The 18,093-nt window shown below is 39.5% G+C and overlaps 1 protein-coding gene across 6 annotated transcripts in view; it reads left to right on the top strand.

Moving 5' to 3' along the window:
- CEP78 (centrosomal protein 78) overlaps positions 1 to 17,855 on the top strand; it is a 32,170-nt gene extending 14,315 nt beyond the window's left edge. For 2 of the 6 annotated variants that reach the window (XM_045781008.2, XM_045781011.2), the window contains 7 exons: positions 300 to 345; positions 1,712 to 1,840; positions 6,025 to 6,102; positions 7,419 to 7,585; positions 8,678 to 8,849; positions 9,174 to 9,221; positions 10,008 to 10,636. In XM_045781008.2, the coding sequence (XP_045636964.1) occupies positions 300 to 345; positions 1,712 to 1,840; positions 6,025 to 6,102; positions 7,419 to 7,585; positions 8,678 to 8,849; positions 9,174 to 9,221; positions 10,008 to 10,571 (1,204 nt within the window). In that variant the 3' untranslated portion in view covers positions 10,572 to 10,636. Of the gene's footprint in view, positions 1 to 299; positions 346 to 1,711; positions 1,841 to 6,024; positions 6,103 to 7,418; positions 7,586 to 8,677; positions 8,850 to 9,173; positions 9,222 to 10,007; positions 10,637 to 13,344; positions 14,043 to 14,578 lie in introns of those variants that run through there. The other 4 variants (XM_045781012.2, XM_045781013.2, XM_045781009.2 and 1 more) reach the window with 4 other exon arrangements.
- The last annotated feature ends 238 nt before the right edge of the window (positions 17,856 to 18,093 follow it).

Here is an 18,093-nt window from a genome sequence, read left to right on the forward strand (position 1 = left end):
TGTCAGTTGGAGAATAATTATTAGTCAAAGAAGTTAGATTGGAAATCGAAACAGTCTTGAGCATAGAAAGTGAAGACACCTCTTAGGAGCTCAGAGAGTTATGACAAGCCAGGCTGCTGACTGCTGTTCCGTTTTCTCCACAGCAGAGCCTCCCAGGTCCTTATTTTGAGCTGATTTTGCTTATACACAATTCATATGTATTATTCATAGTATTACTGTAGATAATACTAGCAAATTTTGCTATCTGGCGTTAACTCTTGATGTTCACATCAATGTTTAATTTGTTGGTTTCTCCTTAGGGGTTTTCCATTAATCAAAACTCGTGATGTATATAATCATTTGCAGGTATGTAGTTCTCATATTTACAATATATAGGAGGTTAAGTGGGAGAGGTGGGAGGGCGTTCTCTTTGCTTTTCAAACTAAACAGAGCCTTACAGGAAACATTTCCATCTCTGAAATCCATTTGCAACTTGTCAGGTTGCTCTCCCAATGACACTATGTAGTTGTGTGGCTATGACACACTGGGCATCTTGTGGTTTCATCTGTAAACAGGAAAGCCATTTCTCCAGTCCACAAGTCACCTGTTACCCAATGAAAGGAATTTGACTGCCATTTCTGACCCAACATTTGGCACTCTCATTCTCAAGAATGTCTTTATGTTTTCGAGAAATGTTATTTGGGGGCTATCTTTATAAGTTCCAGATCCTAATGGCAAAATAAGCCAATCCCGGAGCTTCTGCTCTCCCAGAGCACTTCTTCCTCTCTCACCAAGGCCACACACATTCCCTGTCCATTCGCCTCATGGCGTTAGAACCAGCCAATCCTGTCAGAGTGTCAGGTTCTCCTTCCGCCCTTGTCCTGGGAGACTACGTAGTTGCTCTGAGTAAGGTAACACTGCTGGATTGAGAGAAGAGCACCCCGGCTGTGAGTCCTGCCCCCTGCATGTCTAAAAGAAGGGGTGCACACTTCATTCTACCATTGAGATTTTCCTGTACTCTGGGATTTATTGCCCGTGGTTAAAATGATGGTCTAGTGACTTGTCTTCTGTGCACTTATGTAACCTCAGCACTCCTCTTTTTGATCTGTAGACTTTTTATGGGGTTGTGATCAGATCAGTTTTCAAATGTTTGGAAACAACATACTGAACTGCATTCCCGAGGCAGTGAGACTTGACAGAATTATATTGCCACTACAGTAGTTTGGGCTTAAGGTGGCTTAAGGATGATAAGATGAGGTTTTTGATGGGTCTGTTTTAGTTGTGTATGTGTAAGTGATTAATTTTTTAAACGTTTCCCTTTTTTTTTCACTAGATATGTTAACTTTCTAATTATTCTTCTAATTCATCTTATCAGTCCCCTACTGATGGATTTTTCTTCCAGACTTTTTGTACCTGACAGTGGAGAGTAAATTTCTCATCTGTAGTATAAAGTTGGTCTCAGAAAGATGTTTACCCTGGCTCCTCCCTTGGCTTATACGAAAGAAAGTTAATAAAATACTATGGGCGATTCCAAATGTAAATCTAAACAGAATTCTGTACAGTGACAGCAAAAATAAGTCATTGTCATTTTACTTCGTCATTGCTTGTTTTAGACTAAGCAGTGGAAGACATTTATAAATAATGATTCAATACGTCAGATCCGTTGTGTTAAATGTCCTGTAAATATTTGGTATCCGGGTTTTGTTCTCCAACCTTGTCGTCTTTCTCTAAGCAGTCGGATTTTCCTGTGACCGTGACAGTAGAGAGTCCTTCCTCTTCAGAAGTTGAAGAGGTCGACGATTCATCCGAAAGTGTTCAAGGAGAGCCCGAGAAAACCGGTTTGAAACAAGAAGCATTAGAGGTACGAAGTTTCCACTTTAAAGATCCAGAGATTATTTTTCAAACCGTAGTGGCTGTTGGGCAGGTGGAAGCCTGCTTAGCGCACTGGATGAACTTGTCCGCGGCTTCTGTCTTTCCCTCACCGATTCCTCAGCTTAGATCAAGGTGGACGGTGGACGTTTGAATTCTGAGAAATAAAAATCAGAATATGTCATCAGTTGTTGACAGACTGATGAACAGTATGTGTATCCTATTTTACAATTAAAGCAGGGGTGCCTGGCTGGCTCAGTCAGTAAAGCATGCAACTCTTGACCTCGGAACTGTGAATTCGAACCCCGCGTTGAGTGTAAGGATTACTTAAAAAAATTAAAACCTGCTCAAGGAAAGGTTGCCTCTAAGGGGCTGGATGTGTGAGTGAGTTGAGACAATCTGATTTTAAGTCCTTAGCTACTATTTGCATTCATATATATTCATTAGCATTAATTGAACATTCTTTATGTACCAAGCACTCTTCTGAGTTTTATGTGTGTGTCAACTCCTGTAATCCTCACAAGAACCGTGTGTTGTGGGAACCTATTTTCATGTTAGAGATGAGGAAATTGAAGCCTAGAGTTACTGGACTTGTCCAAGGTTATATAGCTAACGGGGAGGCCCAGGTTGTAGCCACAGAGATTCTGAATTTTTAAAATACAATCTGAAAGAGAAATTCACCTACTAATTATACACATAGATCTTGTATTGGCACGGGTTTACCTTATTCAGCAATTACTTTTCATGTGCTATGTGCTGGGATAAAAACACCCCCTTCCCCTAAATTTCTTGTACTTTAAAGTGAGGAAGCAAGCCAACAGTTATAGTAGAAGTTATCTACCAAGCGATACATTGCTGAAAGCAGTCTAAAATCTTAGGAATCTGTTGGAAAGCAGTTTGGAGATCAGTATCACAGAACCTTAAAAATGTTCATTTGCTTTGATCTCAAACTCATTTTTATTGACTTATTGCAAAAAAATTATCCTGCATGTGGGAGAAAGCCTTCATGCATCAGAGTAGTTATTTTGTTTTATAATATTGAAAAGTTGGAAAGAATTTAAATGTTTAACCCTAAAGAAATGATTACATGAACCAAGAGACCTGCTCAATGGAATATTTTGTAGCCCATTAAAAAAGTCAAGGTTAGAGGTGGCTCAGTTGGTTCAGTGACTGGCTCTTGATTTCGGCTCAGATCATGATCTCAGGGTCGGGAGGTTGAGCCCCAAGTTGGGCTCCTTGTTCAGCAGGGAGTCTGCTTGAGATTCTCTCTCACACTCTCTCTCTCCCCTCCCCTGCCAGCTCACAGGTGCACGCTGTCTCTCTCAAAAGTAAATAAATAAATCTTTGAAAAAAATCAAGGCTATGAATCCCCTGACTATATAAAAAAATGATCGATCTAATGTTAAATGGAAAAAAGTTGAACATAAAATTAGGGATACAGTATGATGGGAGCTTTGTTCCAGAAAAAAATCAAACTAGTCAACAATGTATAGAAGGGGAAGAAGAGCAGATGACAAGAAAGAAAATTTCTCTGAAACCTGATCATTTGTCTAATTTACATAACAGAATGTCAAGTAATTTTACTTTCTAATATTTTGGCTCTGTATTTTTTCAAGTGTAGACACTGAGCTTTTTAAAAATTTTTAAATTTAAATTCGGTTAATTAACATATAATATATTATTAATTTTGGAGGTGGAGTTTAGTGATTCATCGTTCTTATATAATACCTAATGCTTATTACATCTTGTGCCCTCCTTAATGTCCATCACCCAGTTACCCCATCCCCTCATCCCCCTCCCCTCCAGCAACCCTCAGTTTGTTTCCTGTGATTAAGAGTCTTTTATGGTTTCATATTTTTTTAAAGAGCATGAATTACTTAAAACTCTGTAGGAAGAGGGTAGACTTTTTCATGAAAATCCAACATGATGTTCTAACTCCCTCCACTAGAGGGAGAAGCTGTTTCGTGTAATTGCGCAATGTGCTGTTTCTGTTCAGAGCCAGTTGAGGATGGAGCATTTCAGTATGTACTTTCTCTGATTGTGGTGAGACTTTCTTGTTTACTTATTTGTTGAGAATTTCTACGAAATAGGTTTTAAATATTAAAACCAATGAAAAACTTACTGAAGAAAATAAAAGCCACCTCTGTAGTACACACACCTAATTTACCCTTTTGTCTTAAAAAGGTATCAAAAATATTTTGTCCTGTCACTAAATACTTCTCTACATCAGAGAATCTTAGATTAAGTTTATGTACTATCTCCCAAGAAAAACACAGATACATTTTGAATATAGAACTCCTAAAGCCCATTCATTAACTCTGGTTCAGACCTCTTGTTGTCAATATCTTTGGCCTTCGCAGAGCATTCCTTCATATGGGTATGCTGTTTTTATTTAAACCAACCCAATTTGGGAGCTTGTAGCTTACTTCTAGGGTTTAGTTCTAAACAGTCCTTTATTGACCTATTGGTAGATAAATCCTTGCCCATGTCTTTGGTGATTTCCTTAGGGCAGATTCCTGGGTGTATGTACTCACTGCGCAGAAGCAGGTACTGGTTTCCTCTCTCAATGACAGTGTATAATAGAGTGCCTTCCCCAACCTGCATTCGCCCGGGGTAAACTAAACTTTAAGCTGAAATTCTTTGTTTAAGTGATTGTTCAAAAGCCTTTAAAATGTGTAAATATACCTTGTTGTTTTAATAAATAGAGGTATTTTGTTTATTTATTGCTGCATAAGAAACCACCCCCAAAACAGTGGCTTAAAACAGGAACAGTCATTCATTTTGTTCATGAACCATTTTGTTCATGGGGGTTGAGTAGTATATGAATTTTCTGTTGGTGTGAGTTTAGTGGCTTGAAACAACCGCTGATGAGCTCCCTGTTCTGTAGGTCAGAAGTCCAGCTAGGGCATGACTAGGATCTCTGCTTCATCCCATAGAGCTGAAGTCAGGATGTCGGTCAGGCTGCGTTCTCATCAAGAGGCTCTGGGAAAGAATCGACTCCCAACTTACACAGCTCATTGACCTAATTCAGCTCCTGGAGTTGTAGGGCCGAGATCCTCCTTTCCGTGCTGGCTGTCAGTCGGGACAATCTCAGCTCCTAGAAGCCTCTCTCCTGCATTCCTTGCCACAACATCACACTTGACGTGTTTAAAGCCAGCAACAGAGAATCTCCCCTTTGTCCCTCTGTACTTTAGATCTTAAGGAAGATCCCAGTCCCTTTTAATGGACCACCTGAATAGGTCACATCCGCCCAGAATAGTCTCTTAAGATCAATTCAAGATTTGAGAAACCTTAATTACATCTGCAAAATCCCTTCACTGCAGCACCTAGATTAGCATTTGATTAACTGGGAGGATTATATAGTTTAGCAGGTAGGAATCTGAGGGGCTATCTTAGAATTCTGCCAACCACAAGTAGTGTCCCCCACTGCAAGGACTTAAGTGTCTTGTTCTTGGAAATCAAAAGGGGGTTTACCAATGTGCATTCTATTTTATTGACATTGGTGAATGGGGAGATTACCACTTCTGTGAACAGGCATGGCGCCCAACTTCCTGAGTTCAAATGTGCCTCCGCACCTTATGATCTTAGGTGACATGGTCTTGGGTGTCCTACTCCACTTCTCTCTGTCTCTGTTTTGTCACCTGTAAGATGACATGGACTTAATAATTGTTCTTTTCTTACAGGGTTTTGATCATTAAATTATTTAATACCCAGGAAATTCCTACTGGGACAGGGCTTGGCACATAGTAAAGTGCTTTAAAAGTGTCTACTTTTTAAAAAATGCATTTGAATCTGCAATTACATAATTCGGGTGGCTTAACTGTGTTAATAAGATTTCCTATTATAAAGGGACACATTAGTAAAAGTAGAATTTTCCTTTCTTGGCCTTAGTTTTTTATTTCTGACCTAACTATTATACACATATGCCTTTTATGGTGAGCTGCCACAAATTTGTTTTGGAAAGCGTTATACTCAAATACATTTTTAATATGCTAATTTGATATTTTTGGTAATTAATTTCACTAGCATGGTGATATCATAAGTAATAGATAATCCTGAAATCTGAGTTTACTTCTGGCTCTGTGCCTAAATACTTGGTGAGATCTCTAACTGGAAAGGCTTTTGGATATCCTACTATGAATTGTTCATGATACGTACTCTATTTCTTCACACTAGGAAAAGCTGGAGGAGTGCCTAAAGCAGTTAAAGGACGAAAGAGTAATAAGGCTTAAGGCTGATAAACGAGTCAGTGAGGTAAACAAGTTTTTTCTTATACTTTTGGAAGTGTTTTAGTTTTATTTTTATTTGATATTAAGCCATACACATGCAGTTTATAAACTTTAGAACTAATACATTGGAAATTGGTTATACCATATGAACCTTTGTGTTTACTACATTTAGTGGTCATATGATCTCTATTCCAGAAAACATGTTTTTAAAATGTAAAAATCTTAGGGACGTCTGGGTGGCTCAGTCGGTTAAGCATCTGACTCTTGATCTCAGCTCAGGTCCTGATCTCCAGGTTATGAGTTCAAGCCCTGCACTGGGGTCCACATGGGGCATGGATCTTTTTTTTTTTTTTAAGTAAAAATGTCAGGGTTTTTTTGGTGTATGTGTATTTCTATATGACGTTAGCTTATTTTCTGTTCATGACGCTTCAGTTCAAGAAAGCACTTATGCTTATACTGCATATATAATAGCATAAAAGGCATGACGAAACTATGTACTGGCAGTGAATAATTTAAATAAATAAGTATTAAATATTGGAAAACTAAGAATGCAATGAAAGATAAAAATATGTGCTATGAGAATTACATTAGGCTAATGTGCATGGAAGCAGGACATAAGCTCAAAAGTTGTATGTACATATAATTTTTTATTATAAGGTGAGTTTTGGGAGGAATTTTTGCAAGTGCATACATTGGATTGAAGAACGCTTACTCCCTCAGTAAAGGCTGAGCACCCGTAAGGTAAAAGCTACGTCATGAACAAAAAATACTAGAGTCGGGTTTATCTGTGGTTTTAGAAGAGTAGATGGTGAGGGGGAGGGGACACACAAGGGAGGAAACATTGTCAAGAAGCCAAGGAGGATATTAAATCATTGTACGGTTAATAAGTTGGGTATGATTTAGGACTTTTAAACTTAGACATTTAATATTTTGCTCAGTAAAGTTAATCCTTAACATCCAGCCGAGTTGGAATAAACTTTGCTCAAATCAGACTGTATTTCACTTTCTAATTTAAAGAAACCTTAAGCAGCTAATTTTTCTAATGTAAATGAGGGTCTGTTATGAGTATAACCAGTTAGGAAAGTGATCTGTTGAAAGATCATTAATAAAACAGTTACTTGGTTTATGTATATACCACCTAAGTGTTATATAGGGAACTTTGTTGGGTATCTTTGTGTTTTGATTATTATGTGATGTGGTCTCTGTCTTTATAGGCAGAAAGTTAGATTAATTACAAATTAGTTACATTTGAAATGTTTTTAGTTTTATTGCTTAAAAACTATTTTCTTTTGATGACAGTGGGAGAAACTCATGTCAGACATTTTCGATTTTCTTTTATAGCTGGAACGTGAAAATGCCCAGTTAAGAAATATAAATTTCTCTTTGTCTGAAGCCTTGCATGCACAGTCATTGACAAGCATGATCCTGGATGATGAAGGTGTTTTGGGCAGCATTGAGAATTCTTTTCAGAAGTTCCATGCTTTCTTGGACCTCCTTAAAGATGCTGGGTTAGTTAATTTCTCTCCATGGCATTATTCTCTTTGCATTTGTAATGATGGTTTACTGAGGAACGTGAGCAGTTTTCATTGCTTCCGTAGTCTTTATTTAGTGTGTAATATAGGGTGTTTTTTAAATGAGGAGTTAAGAGAAATGCAAAATGGTAAATCTGCTTTGGTAGAGGAGAGAGCCCATTATAAAAGAGTGACCTGGGGGCGCCTGGGTGGCTCAGTGGGGCGCCTGGGTGGCTCAGTTGTTAAGCATCTGTCTTCAGCTCAGGTCATGATCCCAGGGTCCTGGGATCGAGCCCCACATCAGGCTCCCTGCTCAATGGGAAGCCTGCTTCTCCCTCTGCCTCTCCCCCTGCTTGTGTTTCCTCTCTCGCTGTGTCTCTCTCTGTCAAATAAATAAAATATTAAAAAAAAAAAAAAGAGTAACCTGTAGATAAAGTAATTTGTAGGTAAAGTTTTGGGAAAGACTACACTGAAGATAATTTTACTTGGAAATATTCCAGGATGCATCAGAATATCCCTCCCTTTTATTCATCTTCCTTGTAAAATAAGTTTGAATTAAAGTGATTTTTGTCCTGCGCACAAAAATTACTATTAATCTGCAGGGAAAATGTAGATACAGATCAGTCATTCTCAACCGGGAACGGTTTTGCTAAAGGAAGACACTGAAAGAGAGAACCGGAGATTGAAATTGATGGAGTTATGTTTTGTGGGTGAAGGCGTTGGTGTTGGGAAGGAAGGAACAAACACATTTTTGGAAACAGGAGGAAAGGTGGTCAAGGGGTGGGGGTGGCGTGTACTGTGTGCATACCAGAAGCTGAAGCATTGAGATGGAGTGGTAAATCGGGTGGTGGTCAAGACATTGTTGGGGGAAGAGGGAGTGCTGCAGGGATGGCACTAGCTGATGTGGTCCCAGAGCGTGAATCTGGAAGGGCTGAGAACTTGGGAGAGAATAGGGGCTTGTATGTGGCGTAGGGTATTGGCTTTTAAGATTTTAAAAGTATTTCATGATTGTAGGTATGGGGTCATCTAAGCTGATCATATGCTGTTATAATAACCTTTGCTTTTTTCTCCTTTCTCCCTCTTGTCCAGGCTTGGGCAGCTTGCCACAATGGCGGGTATAGATCAGTCAGATTTTCATTTACTGGGTCGTCCCCAGATGAATTCCACTATTAGTAGTCTGCCTAAGGAAGAAAAGAAGGCCCTTGAAGAAGAAAAGCCAGAATCAAAGCAGAACCCCGTAGGACAGATGCAAAATATCCAAGTAAGTGGACAGAACAGAACATAATGATTCTAAGAGGGATTAGCCGAGAGGGAATTGCCAAGTCAGAGAGAAAATAACGATGCTCTGTCCCTAATAACGCACACGCTTGGGACGAGCCTCTTCGGGGTCCTTTCCAAGCCTGAAATTATTAAGTTTGGACCCATTTCATAATATCATGTAGTTACAAGTAAGGAAGTTAGAAGGTCTTTTGCAAATGTATGATTTAAAGCAAACTATCCTCAGTGAAGAAAGAAATGAAACACTAGAGAAAACAGTCCAAATTTTAAATTGTGTAAATGTCTATTCTATTCATATTTCATCTAGGTTTCTATTTGTATGCAGTCAGCTTACAATGAAGGAACACTAATGAAGGTACAAGTACTGATACAGATAATTTTTATAAATAAGTAATCCAGACATAACTAATAGTGTATAATAGTTAACCTCCCAGTTATGGGAGCGAGAGGGGACAACCTGTCTGCTTTTCTCCTGGCCTTCCTTGGACCTTCCCTTCGTCTCCCGTCTCAGCCGACCTCAGACAGTCTTGGGAACTGATAGCTTGAGAACAGTCTCGTCGCAAATTGGATACTGCTTACATGTTCCTGGAGGATAGAAAAGAAATTAATTTTCTTAAGGAATAGGGCTTAATTATTTTTAATGAGGGAAAGGGAAGTGGGCAATAATCATCCCAAACACAAAATGTGAAAATGTAGTAGACGTTGCCTTGGATATAGTGAAGTTAAGTTGGGAATCAACTGGCAAGTTATAATTAGAAAAAAACTGGATCTAAAATCTTCTGATTAATCAACTGACTGTCTTAATAATAAGATCACAGAGTAGCATTGAAGTCATGGACTCTGCTTTTTATTTATTTATTTTTGTTTTAATGATTTTTTATTACATTTTATGTTAGTCACCATACAGTACATCCCTGGTTTCTGATGCAAGGTTCAATGATTCATTAGTTGCGTATAACACCCAGTGCACCATGCAATATGTGCCCTCCTTACTACCCATCACCAGTCTATCCCATTCCCCTACCCCCTCCCCCTGAAGCCCTCAGTTTGTTTCTCAGAGATGGACTCTACTTTTTAATGGCTGGCTTTGCTTTGTTCATCACTGAATTTTTGTTTTGTCCTCTTTTGTTTTTCCCTCCAGTTTCAGAAAATTACAGGTGATGCTAGAATTCCTTTGCCTCTCGACTCCTTCCATGTCCCGGTTTCCATGCAGGAGCCCTTAGAAACTTCTAGAGACAACCTGGGAGTCCCTGTCAATGAGCAGCAGCAGGACTCTATCAAAGAATTCATTGCTAGAACATGTTCTCCTTCAGCTGATGTGATGTCTGGAACTGGAAGCCAAAGAAAAGAAGATGAATTGTCTAGAAATAGCAGATCTTCTTCAGAGAACATGACCAAAACAGGTGAATATACCAAAAAATGCTGTGCTAAAAAACAGCCCAGAAAGGACCTGCATTCCTGCTCTGACTCATCTGTAAATCGGAAAAGTAAAGGAATTGGGCAAAATGATTCTTTGGTTAATGAACCAATTAAAAGTGAGTCTTTGAAAAAACACATTTCTGTCAAGAGAGAAAGTAGAATAGTGACTGTTTCATCCAAGACGACTAAAAGTAAACTCAATCTGTTAGAACACTCTGAAAGTGATACTCTTGGATCTGATTTTGAATTTCAAGAAAGCATCCATACTGTATCACACCTGACATAGGTCTAAATCTTTTGAAATTATGTTTTTGCCTTCAAATTTTAATAAATTTCTTATGTTTTATTGTGGCATATGGTGTTTTAAAATACAGTACTGGCAGCCATTCGAGAAAAATTTATCCATTCTTTTAATTGTAATGAAACTTCTGGGGTATGTTTTCTTTTTGACACTCTCCACCTTTCATTCAACAAGTATTTCCTGCAGGCCTAATATGTACGATACTCTTCTGGGTGCTCTTGCTTTCAGCAATGAACAAAACAAAACGTTTACCTTCATGGAAGTAATATTCTGTGGAGGGAGGAAAAAAATACCAAAGCAGCATAAGGGTACTAGAAAGGATGGGGTAATAAATGGGGGAATTTTAACATTTGGCTAAATGTGGAAATACTATAAATCACTTGTCCAGAAGCCCTTGGCATATCCTAATTAATACCAGAGCAGCAAACATTTACCAAGGTACTTAGGCATGTTTATGGATTACAGCAATGGGATGAGGTCGGGAACCATTATTGGGTCCATTTTATAGATGAGGAATCTGAGGAGACAGATTAACCATTATTGGGCCCATTTTATAGATGAGGAATCTGAGGAGACAGATTATGTGAGTTGCCCAAAATTACAGAGCCTTAAATAAGTGGTAGAGCCGGGATTTGAACCAGAACCCATGTTCTTAATACCTTTGTTGTCCTGTTACCTTGTTAAGAGAAGAGGAAGCCCTGGAGAGAGAAGCCAGTGAGCATGGGAAGTGCAGAGCGAGGCTACCGGAAAGTACGCCTGCCCCTCCCCCATCTTGGTGGGCACTTAAAGGCAGACTATGTAAGAGTATACGAATGTGCATCTCCGGACTAAATTATGCCTCCCTGGTAAAATATGCATAGATAAGTCCTGAGTTAACCAGACTGTGACTTGAGAGGTAAAATCCCAGAAAAGCTGGTGTGTCAGATTTCTTCTAGAAGGCCCTGTTTGATTGTTATCGAAAGGACCACTCCAGTACTATTGAATTCATGAATCATGGATTGAGTGCTATGGGAATAAAACAGTAAAGAAAGATAAAGCCCTTAACTAATAGAAGAATGAGAGTAGAAGACACAGAAGCAGGGATCTTAATACTGCATTTCACATTCAGTGATGGGACTGCTTAGGGAATGTAGAGGGAAGAAGAGAGAAAAACCTTGGGGCCAAGAAAGGTCATTTAAAGAGCTCACACCTAAGCTAAGTCTTGAAGGACTAGTTGGAAACCAGTGAAAATGGGGAGGAAGGGAAAGGATCCTCAAGGTGGAGGGAACAGCGTAAGCAGAAGGATAGAGCCGAGGGCATGAGAGTGGTGTGTTTGGGGAACGCCAGATGCAGATTTCAGAGTTGGTGGGATGTCATCAGGCAGTGGCAAAAAGGAGATTGCGAGCAGCCCTTACAAGCCACGTTGCATGGAGCTGGTTCTTTTTCCTCAGGAAATAGCTAATCAAAGTATTGAAGAGTGGAAATGACATGTTGGGGGTTACATGGTAGATACGAATGTTCAGTATGGAACATCAGTTTGAAGGAGTATGGGGATCAGAGATGATGCCACACTCTTCTGAGGAGCATTGTTTTTATTTTTAAATAAAAATTAAAAACTTCCTCCCCTGTCCTTACTGAAAGGGTTCTGAGGACAAAATTAAAGGAAACCCTGGCTTAAAGTTAAGTGGGTTTCTTTACTGTATGACTTCTCCGGGTACTGCAAGCTAAAAGTCATTCTGAATTTCCAAGACAGGCATAGGGTACACAGCCCTTCTCAAATATATCAATTATAGAATCGTTTTTCATTTCTTTTTTAATTTAGAGAGAGTGTGCATGTGTGCACAGTGGGTGAGTGGGGGCAGAGGGAGAAGGACAATCTCAAGCAGACTCTGCACTGAGCTCCAGGCCCGACCCGGGGCTCGATCTCACAACCCTGAGATCATGACCTGAGCCGAAATCAAGAGTCGGACACTTAACCGACTGAGCCACCCAGGTACCCCTAGCCTCCTTTCCCAAAAGGAGTGTCTAACAACTGGTTCCCCCAAACACCAGTTTGGTAACTTCTGAATTAGGCAATAGCAAGAGGAAAAGGGGTCTGAAATAAGATATCAGGGAAGAAATATGTTTGGATTTTACTTAGGAAATAAAATTAAGCAAGACTTGGTTGTGGGAAGTAAGGAGGAAGTAGGAGGCAGAGGCTGGACTCCCATGTGTGTGACTGAGGTTGGGTGGTGGTATCATTGAGGATGGAAACAGGGCATAAAGAACTGTATTGGGGAGAAGAGTTGAGGCTTGGACGGGTTGAATTTAAAGTACCTGCTGAATTCAGGAGATGATGGGTAGATCACTGGATGTGCATGGGAAGACATGGAAAGATAAAAATCTGAATGGTGTCAGCACATATAAGCAGTAGTGAAAGTCATGAAATTGGTGGCGGTCACACAGAACTGTGGGGACTTAAAAAGAGTTTAAGTCAGAAACAGAGAAAGGATTTTGAGGAGAGTGGTAATAGCGTTTCGAGAAGGAGGAAATAGCTAACAGTGTCATGCTGCAGAGGATGTGTTTGGCTTTGGCAGTTAGGTTCCTGGTGACCTTAGTCAGAGTCATTCAGTGAAGTGGTAGACGCAGCCAGATTGAGACAAGTTGAGGGGACAGGGCCGCTCAGAGGGGACAGTGAAGAGTGGGTATAGGCTACTCTTTGAAGGAGTTTGGATGAGAAGAGGAAGCGATGAGTTCAAAAAGAACTTTTTTAGAACGAGAGTGACTTAAGTGTTTATAGGTTTAAAGGAGCGAACCCATCAAAGGAGATACTGAAGATGCCGAGGAGTGAGAGGCTCACCCGCACCGCAGGATCCGGAAGGGGGGAGCATGAGCCACGTTAATGCTGTTACGACTGGAACAAAGAGATGTGAACAGGTGTGGTTGTAGATGACTTGATTGCTCGGAGAATCTGAGGTGGCTCGCCTCCATGCATGCAGTGCAGAATGATGAGATAAGTTACTGGAGAATTGGGGAAACACGGAAATATGGTAAGGAAAAAACAGGGATATAGTTCATACTGCGAAATACGTAAGAATGACTTGTACTCTTCAAGTGGGATGAATTCTGGCAAGTTTGGGGGGAAAGCGTTGGGAAGAGGCAGAAATTAAATGAGTTTGTACTGATAACCTCAGTTTTCTTTTACCACAGATTTTTTAAAGACTTACCTATATACAAATTACAGTTTTAAAATTGTTGCATAGTTTATGTGGGTTTTTTTAATCATTTGAAATCATTAAGATGTCATTAAGAATCATCGGGGCGCCTGGGAGGCTCAGTCACTAAGTGTCTGCCTCAGCTCAGGTCATGATCTCAAGGTCCTGGGATCGAGCCCCATGTCGGGCCCCCTGCTCAGCAGGGAGTCTGCTTGTCCCTCTGCCCCCCCATCCCGCGTCTGGGCACGCACACGCTCGCACTCTCTCTCTCCTGTCTCTCAAATAAATAAATTTTTTTAAAAAATAAAAGAATCAATATGGATACTTTGTCGCTTAATGTGAGGATTTTAGAAGTTTGATGTTAAGCTTCCAATACTACACCTGAAGCAATGTCGTAAAATACAGTATTTTCATCTGGGTTAGAGGAGTTACGTGTACCTTTACTGAGAAATTACTGTGCACCTTTGCCGAGCGCCCACCGGAGCATGCGCAGTCTATGCAAAGAGTTTTTTGAGTTTTAAAAAGTGTCAGATGTGATACTGTAGCAAAGAGTTTGTAGTCCTGCTTTAAATCCACACCGTTACAATCGGTCATAATTACTATTGCAATAATTACTTTTCTACTCCACTCCAGTACTGTGTCCAGGAAGCAGTCTAATTTCAAATGGATATTTACAGAATAATCCCTAATCTCAAGATTTTCAGAGGATCAGCAAGATAGGCGACGATAATTAATTTTTTTAAAGATTCTGAGTATAAACTACGTGCTGGAGCTGATCACTTAACAGAGATGACTGAACACATTCTTTTACTCTTCCAGAATCTCACTGAAATGACTGGAGAAATATTAAAAATAGATTAACAGAGTTGGAAAACCAGAAAATGAACAGTGTGGAATTCCTAGAAGATAAAAAGCAGATTATTGAAGGATCAGTTGATTTAAGAGTGAACAACTAAGCCATTCCACGCACCTTTGAAGCACCTAATTCTGGAGTTTGCCACCAGACTAAAGCTAAGAAAGCAGCTCTTTGAGGAAGGAGTTCTGACGGAGAGCACACTGGGATGGAGAAGAAGGGTGTTATCCTATAATGACAAGGAGAAACTGAAGATCAGCTGCCCACCCACTCAGGCTGGCTGTGGTGACCAGCCAGCCGCTCCCTTTCCAATCAGCAGAGCCGCCCATGATGAGCATCTGTGTTCACTGAAAGGGAAACAATTATTTGGCTGAGGAAAAGCACTTCAAACTGTAATCTTAGGTCCGCATCTATAAATATGGCAAAAATCATCAGATCTGAAGAAAACCAGTAACATAAAAGGAGACACCAAATTAAAACAAATTAACCTGTACAAGAAAGTAGTTACTAGAAGAAACAGAAGAAATTTAAAAAGTTAATACAAGTAAGGTCTTCAGAGAGTCATAAGGTTATTATATCCATAAGGAATAAGATGCTAGGAAAAAAATATTTAGTTTCTAGAAATTAAAAATATGATTATGAAAAAACACTCAAGATGGGCTAGATCGCAGGATGGGTTCAGCCGAAGCTTCAATTCATGAAATGGAAGATTTGAGAGATTCCCCCTCCTATGTCCTGCAAAGGGATGAGGGGTAAATATTATGAAAGAAAAGGGCCAGTCCTCCACTAACTCAGACATACAGTAGTAAGCAATTGGCATATAGTAAGTACACAAATACTTGTGGAATTAATGAGACAACACGGATTTCAGTATTTGACTTCTTATTCAACAAACGAAAGAAAATTTTCTCTAAGAATTACTAAGCAAACTGAACAGTGAATCTATGATAAGATTTTAAATCAAAGCAACTGATGATGCCATGGAACCTGCCATTCCCGTTTATATCATGAGATGCCTATAATCAGAAAAAGTCTAAATGAATATTAATGCCTATGGGAAAATAAAGTGAGCTCCATATCACCCTCAACCTGGGAGCCAGCTGACGAAGCATCACTATTTAGAATATCGCTGGTTGCAATACCCAAGAAAGAGCGAGGCAATGTTCACGGACTTAAAGCTTCTGCACACATGCCACTTCTCACACTTCATTAGCCAAAGAGTGTCACATGGCCATGCCTGAGTTCAGAGCGGGAAAGTGCAGCTCGGACTTAACTGTGTGCCAGGACGAGGAGAGAGAAGCGCATGCGTACATGTTAACAACTTCCATAGCTACCCACTATCAAGAATGAGGGGAAGAATTTAAAGATCCGAGGAAAGTCAGGAAAGAGAAAAGAGACCAGTTACATAGGGAAAAAAAAAAAGGACCAAGTGCTTTTCTCACCTTAAATGGAAGCAGGTTAAATTCTCAAATTCCTTAGGCTTGAGTAAACACAAAACCCAACTGTGCACTGTTTACGAAAAGCAAATCTAAACTATCATGGATGGTAAAGAAACAAAGGTACACCAGGCAGATGCTAACGAGTGTACGCAGCTTTGTTAACTTCTGGTTAAATAGAATAAATAGAATCCAAAATGAATACCATTAAAGGGGACAAAGAAAAATCATTTCTTTTTGACTAATAAGTATAGTTTTGCCGAAAGATTTTTTTAACATTTTTTTCTTAAGATTTTTATTTATTTCTTAGAACGAGAGCACAAGAAGGGAGGAGGGGCAGAGGGAAAGGGAGAAGCGGACTCCCCAGCTAGCAGGGAGGCCAACTCAGGGCTCGATCCCAGGACCCCAGGACCATGACCAGGGCCAAAGGCAGATGCTTAACCAACTGAGCCACCCAGGCGCCCCTTGCTGAAAGATTTTTTAAGGTATATCTGCAACCTAAAAACTCAGTTTCAAAATACACAGAGTGAAAACTTAAGAAATAGAAGGAAAAATGGAGAAACCAATCATGAGAGAGACTTTAACACATCTCTCTTCAAAATCAGTGGATCTACCACTACACACTTACTAGAATGGCTACAATAAAAAAAATATGGTACAAGTACTGGTGAGAATGCAGAGCAATGGGAATTCTCATAGATTGCTGCTAGAAATGCAAAATCATGTGGCCACTCAAAACAGTTTGGCAGTGCCTCTAAGCATTAAACATGCCATATGACCCAGCCGTCACTCCTGGGTGTTCGCTCTAAATCGATGAAAACTCGTGTTCACATAAAAACCTGTACATGAATGTTTATAGCAGCTCTATTCATAATCACCGAAATGTCTTCCAACAGGCGAGTGAATAAGCAAATGATAGCGTGTCCACTCATGAAATAAGAAGGGATGAATTACATATATAACAACTTGGGTGAATCTCAAAGTCATATGCTAAGGGAAAGAAGCCCAAAGGTTGTATACTCTATGATTTTGTGTGTTTGACATTCTTGAAAAGGCAAAGCCGTAGTGATAGAGGTGTTGGGGAGGGGGAGCATTTGATTATGAAGAGGCTGTACAGGGGTGTATCTTCCGGCGATGAACTTCTGTATTATGATTGTGATGACGATTGCGGTGGTGGTAATACAAGCCCGTACATACGTCAAAAATCATGGAACTGCACCCCTTCCCAAGCCATTTGTACTGTATAATAATGTTAAAGCAAAAAACTCAGCTCCCACCCCCTCCCATCAATAGGCCAAGATAGGGAAGGTATTATCTCGTAAGTATCTCGTATCCACCATGAATACGGTACATAGTCTTTTGGAAGATCTATGGAACATTAATAAAAATGGCTGATATGAGGGGAAAAAATTTGCAAAATGCAAAGATCCTACAGATTGTGTTCTTTTTTGCAAAATGAATAAAACTAATAACAAAGGCCCGTCCACTTGGCCGTTTTTGAATTACCTTTTATACTTTTTATTAACTCATTGATGGGGGAAATGAAAACAAAGTACAGACAATTTAGAATGAATAAAAGTTACTTCTCAAAACCTAGGAGAGTCTGCCAAATAAGATGCTAGAGGAAAATTTATAGGTTTTGACTAATTTTTAAGGAATAAGAAAACCAAAAATAGGGGCACCTCGCTGGCTCAGTCAGTGGAACATGTGACTCGATATCTGAGTTGTGAGTTTGAGCCCCACACTGGGTGTGGAGATTACTAAGGAGTAAAATCTCAAAAAAAAAAAAAAAAAAAAAAAAAGGAAGGGAAGGAAGGAAGAAAAGAAAGCTGAAAATATGTGAAATAAAACTTAACTTTAGAAACCAGAAAAAAAGGTAAGCTGAAAGAAGCAAGGGATTTAAAAAGTTAAAAGCAGAAACTAATAAAATAGAAAGCAAAAATATTTTGATCAATAAAATTAAAAGTTTCTAAAGCAAAAACCAGTAAAAGGCAAACCTTTGAAAAATATGATAAAGAAAAAGAGCAAGAGGTGTCCCTTAAAGA

The sequence above is a fragment of the Ursus americanus genome, chromosome 34 (genome assembly GCF_024610735.1).
Source record: "Ursus americanus isolate L20-20 chromosome 34, mUrsAme1.1.p, whole genome shotgun sequence".
In the NCBI taxonomy this organism is placed as follows: domain Eukaryota; kingdom Metazoa; phylum Chordata; class Mammalia; order Carnivora; family Ursidae; genus Ursus; species Ursus americanus.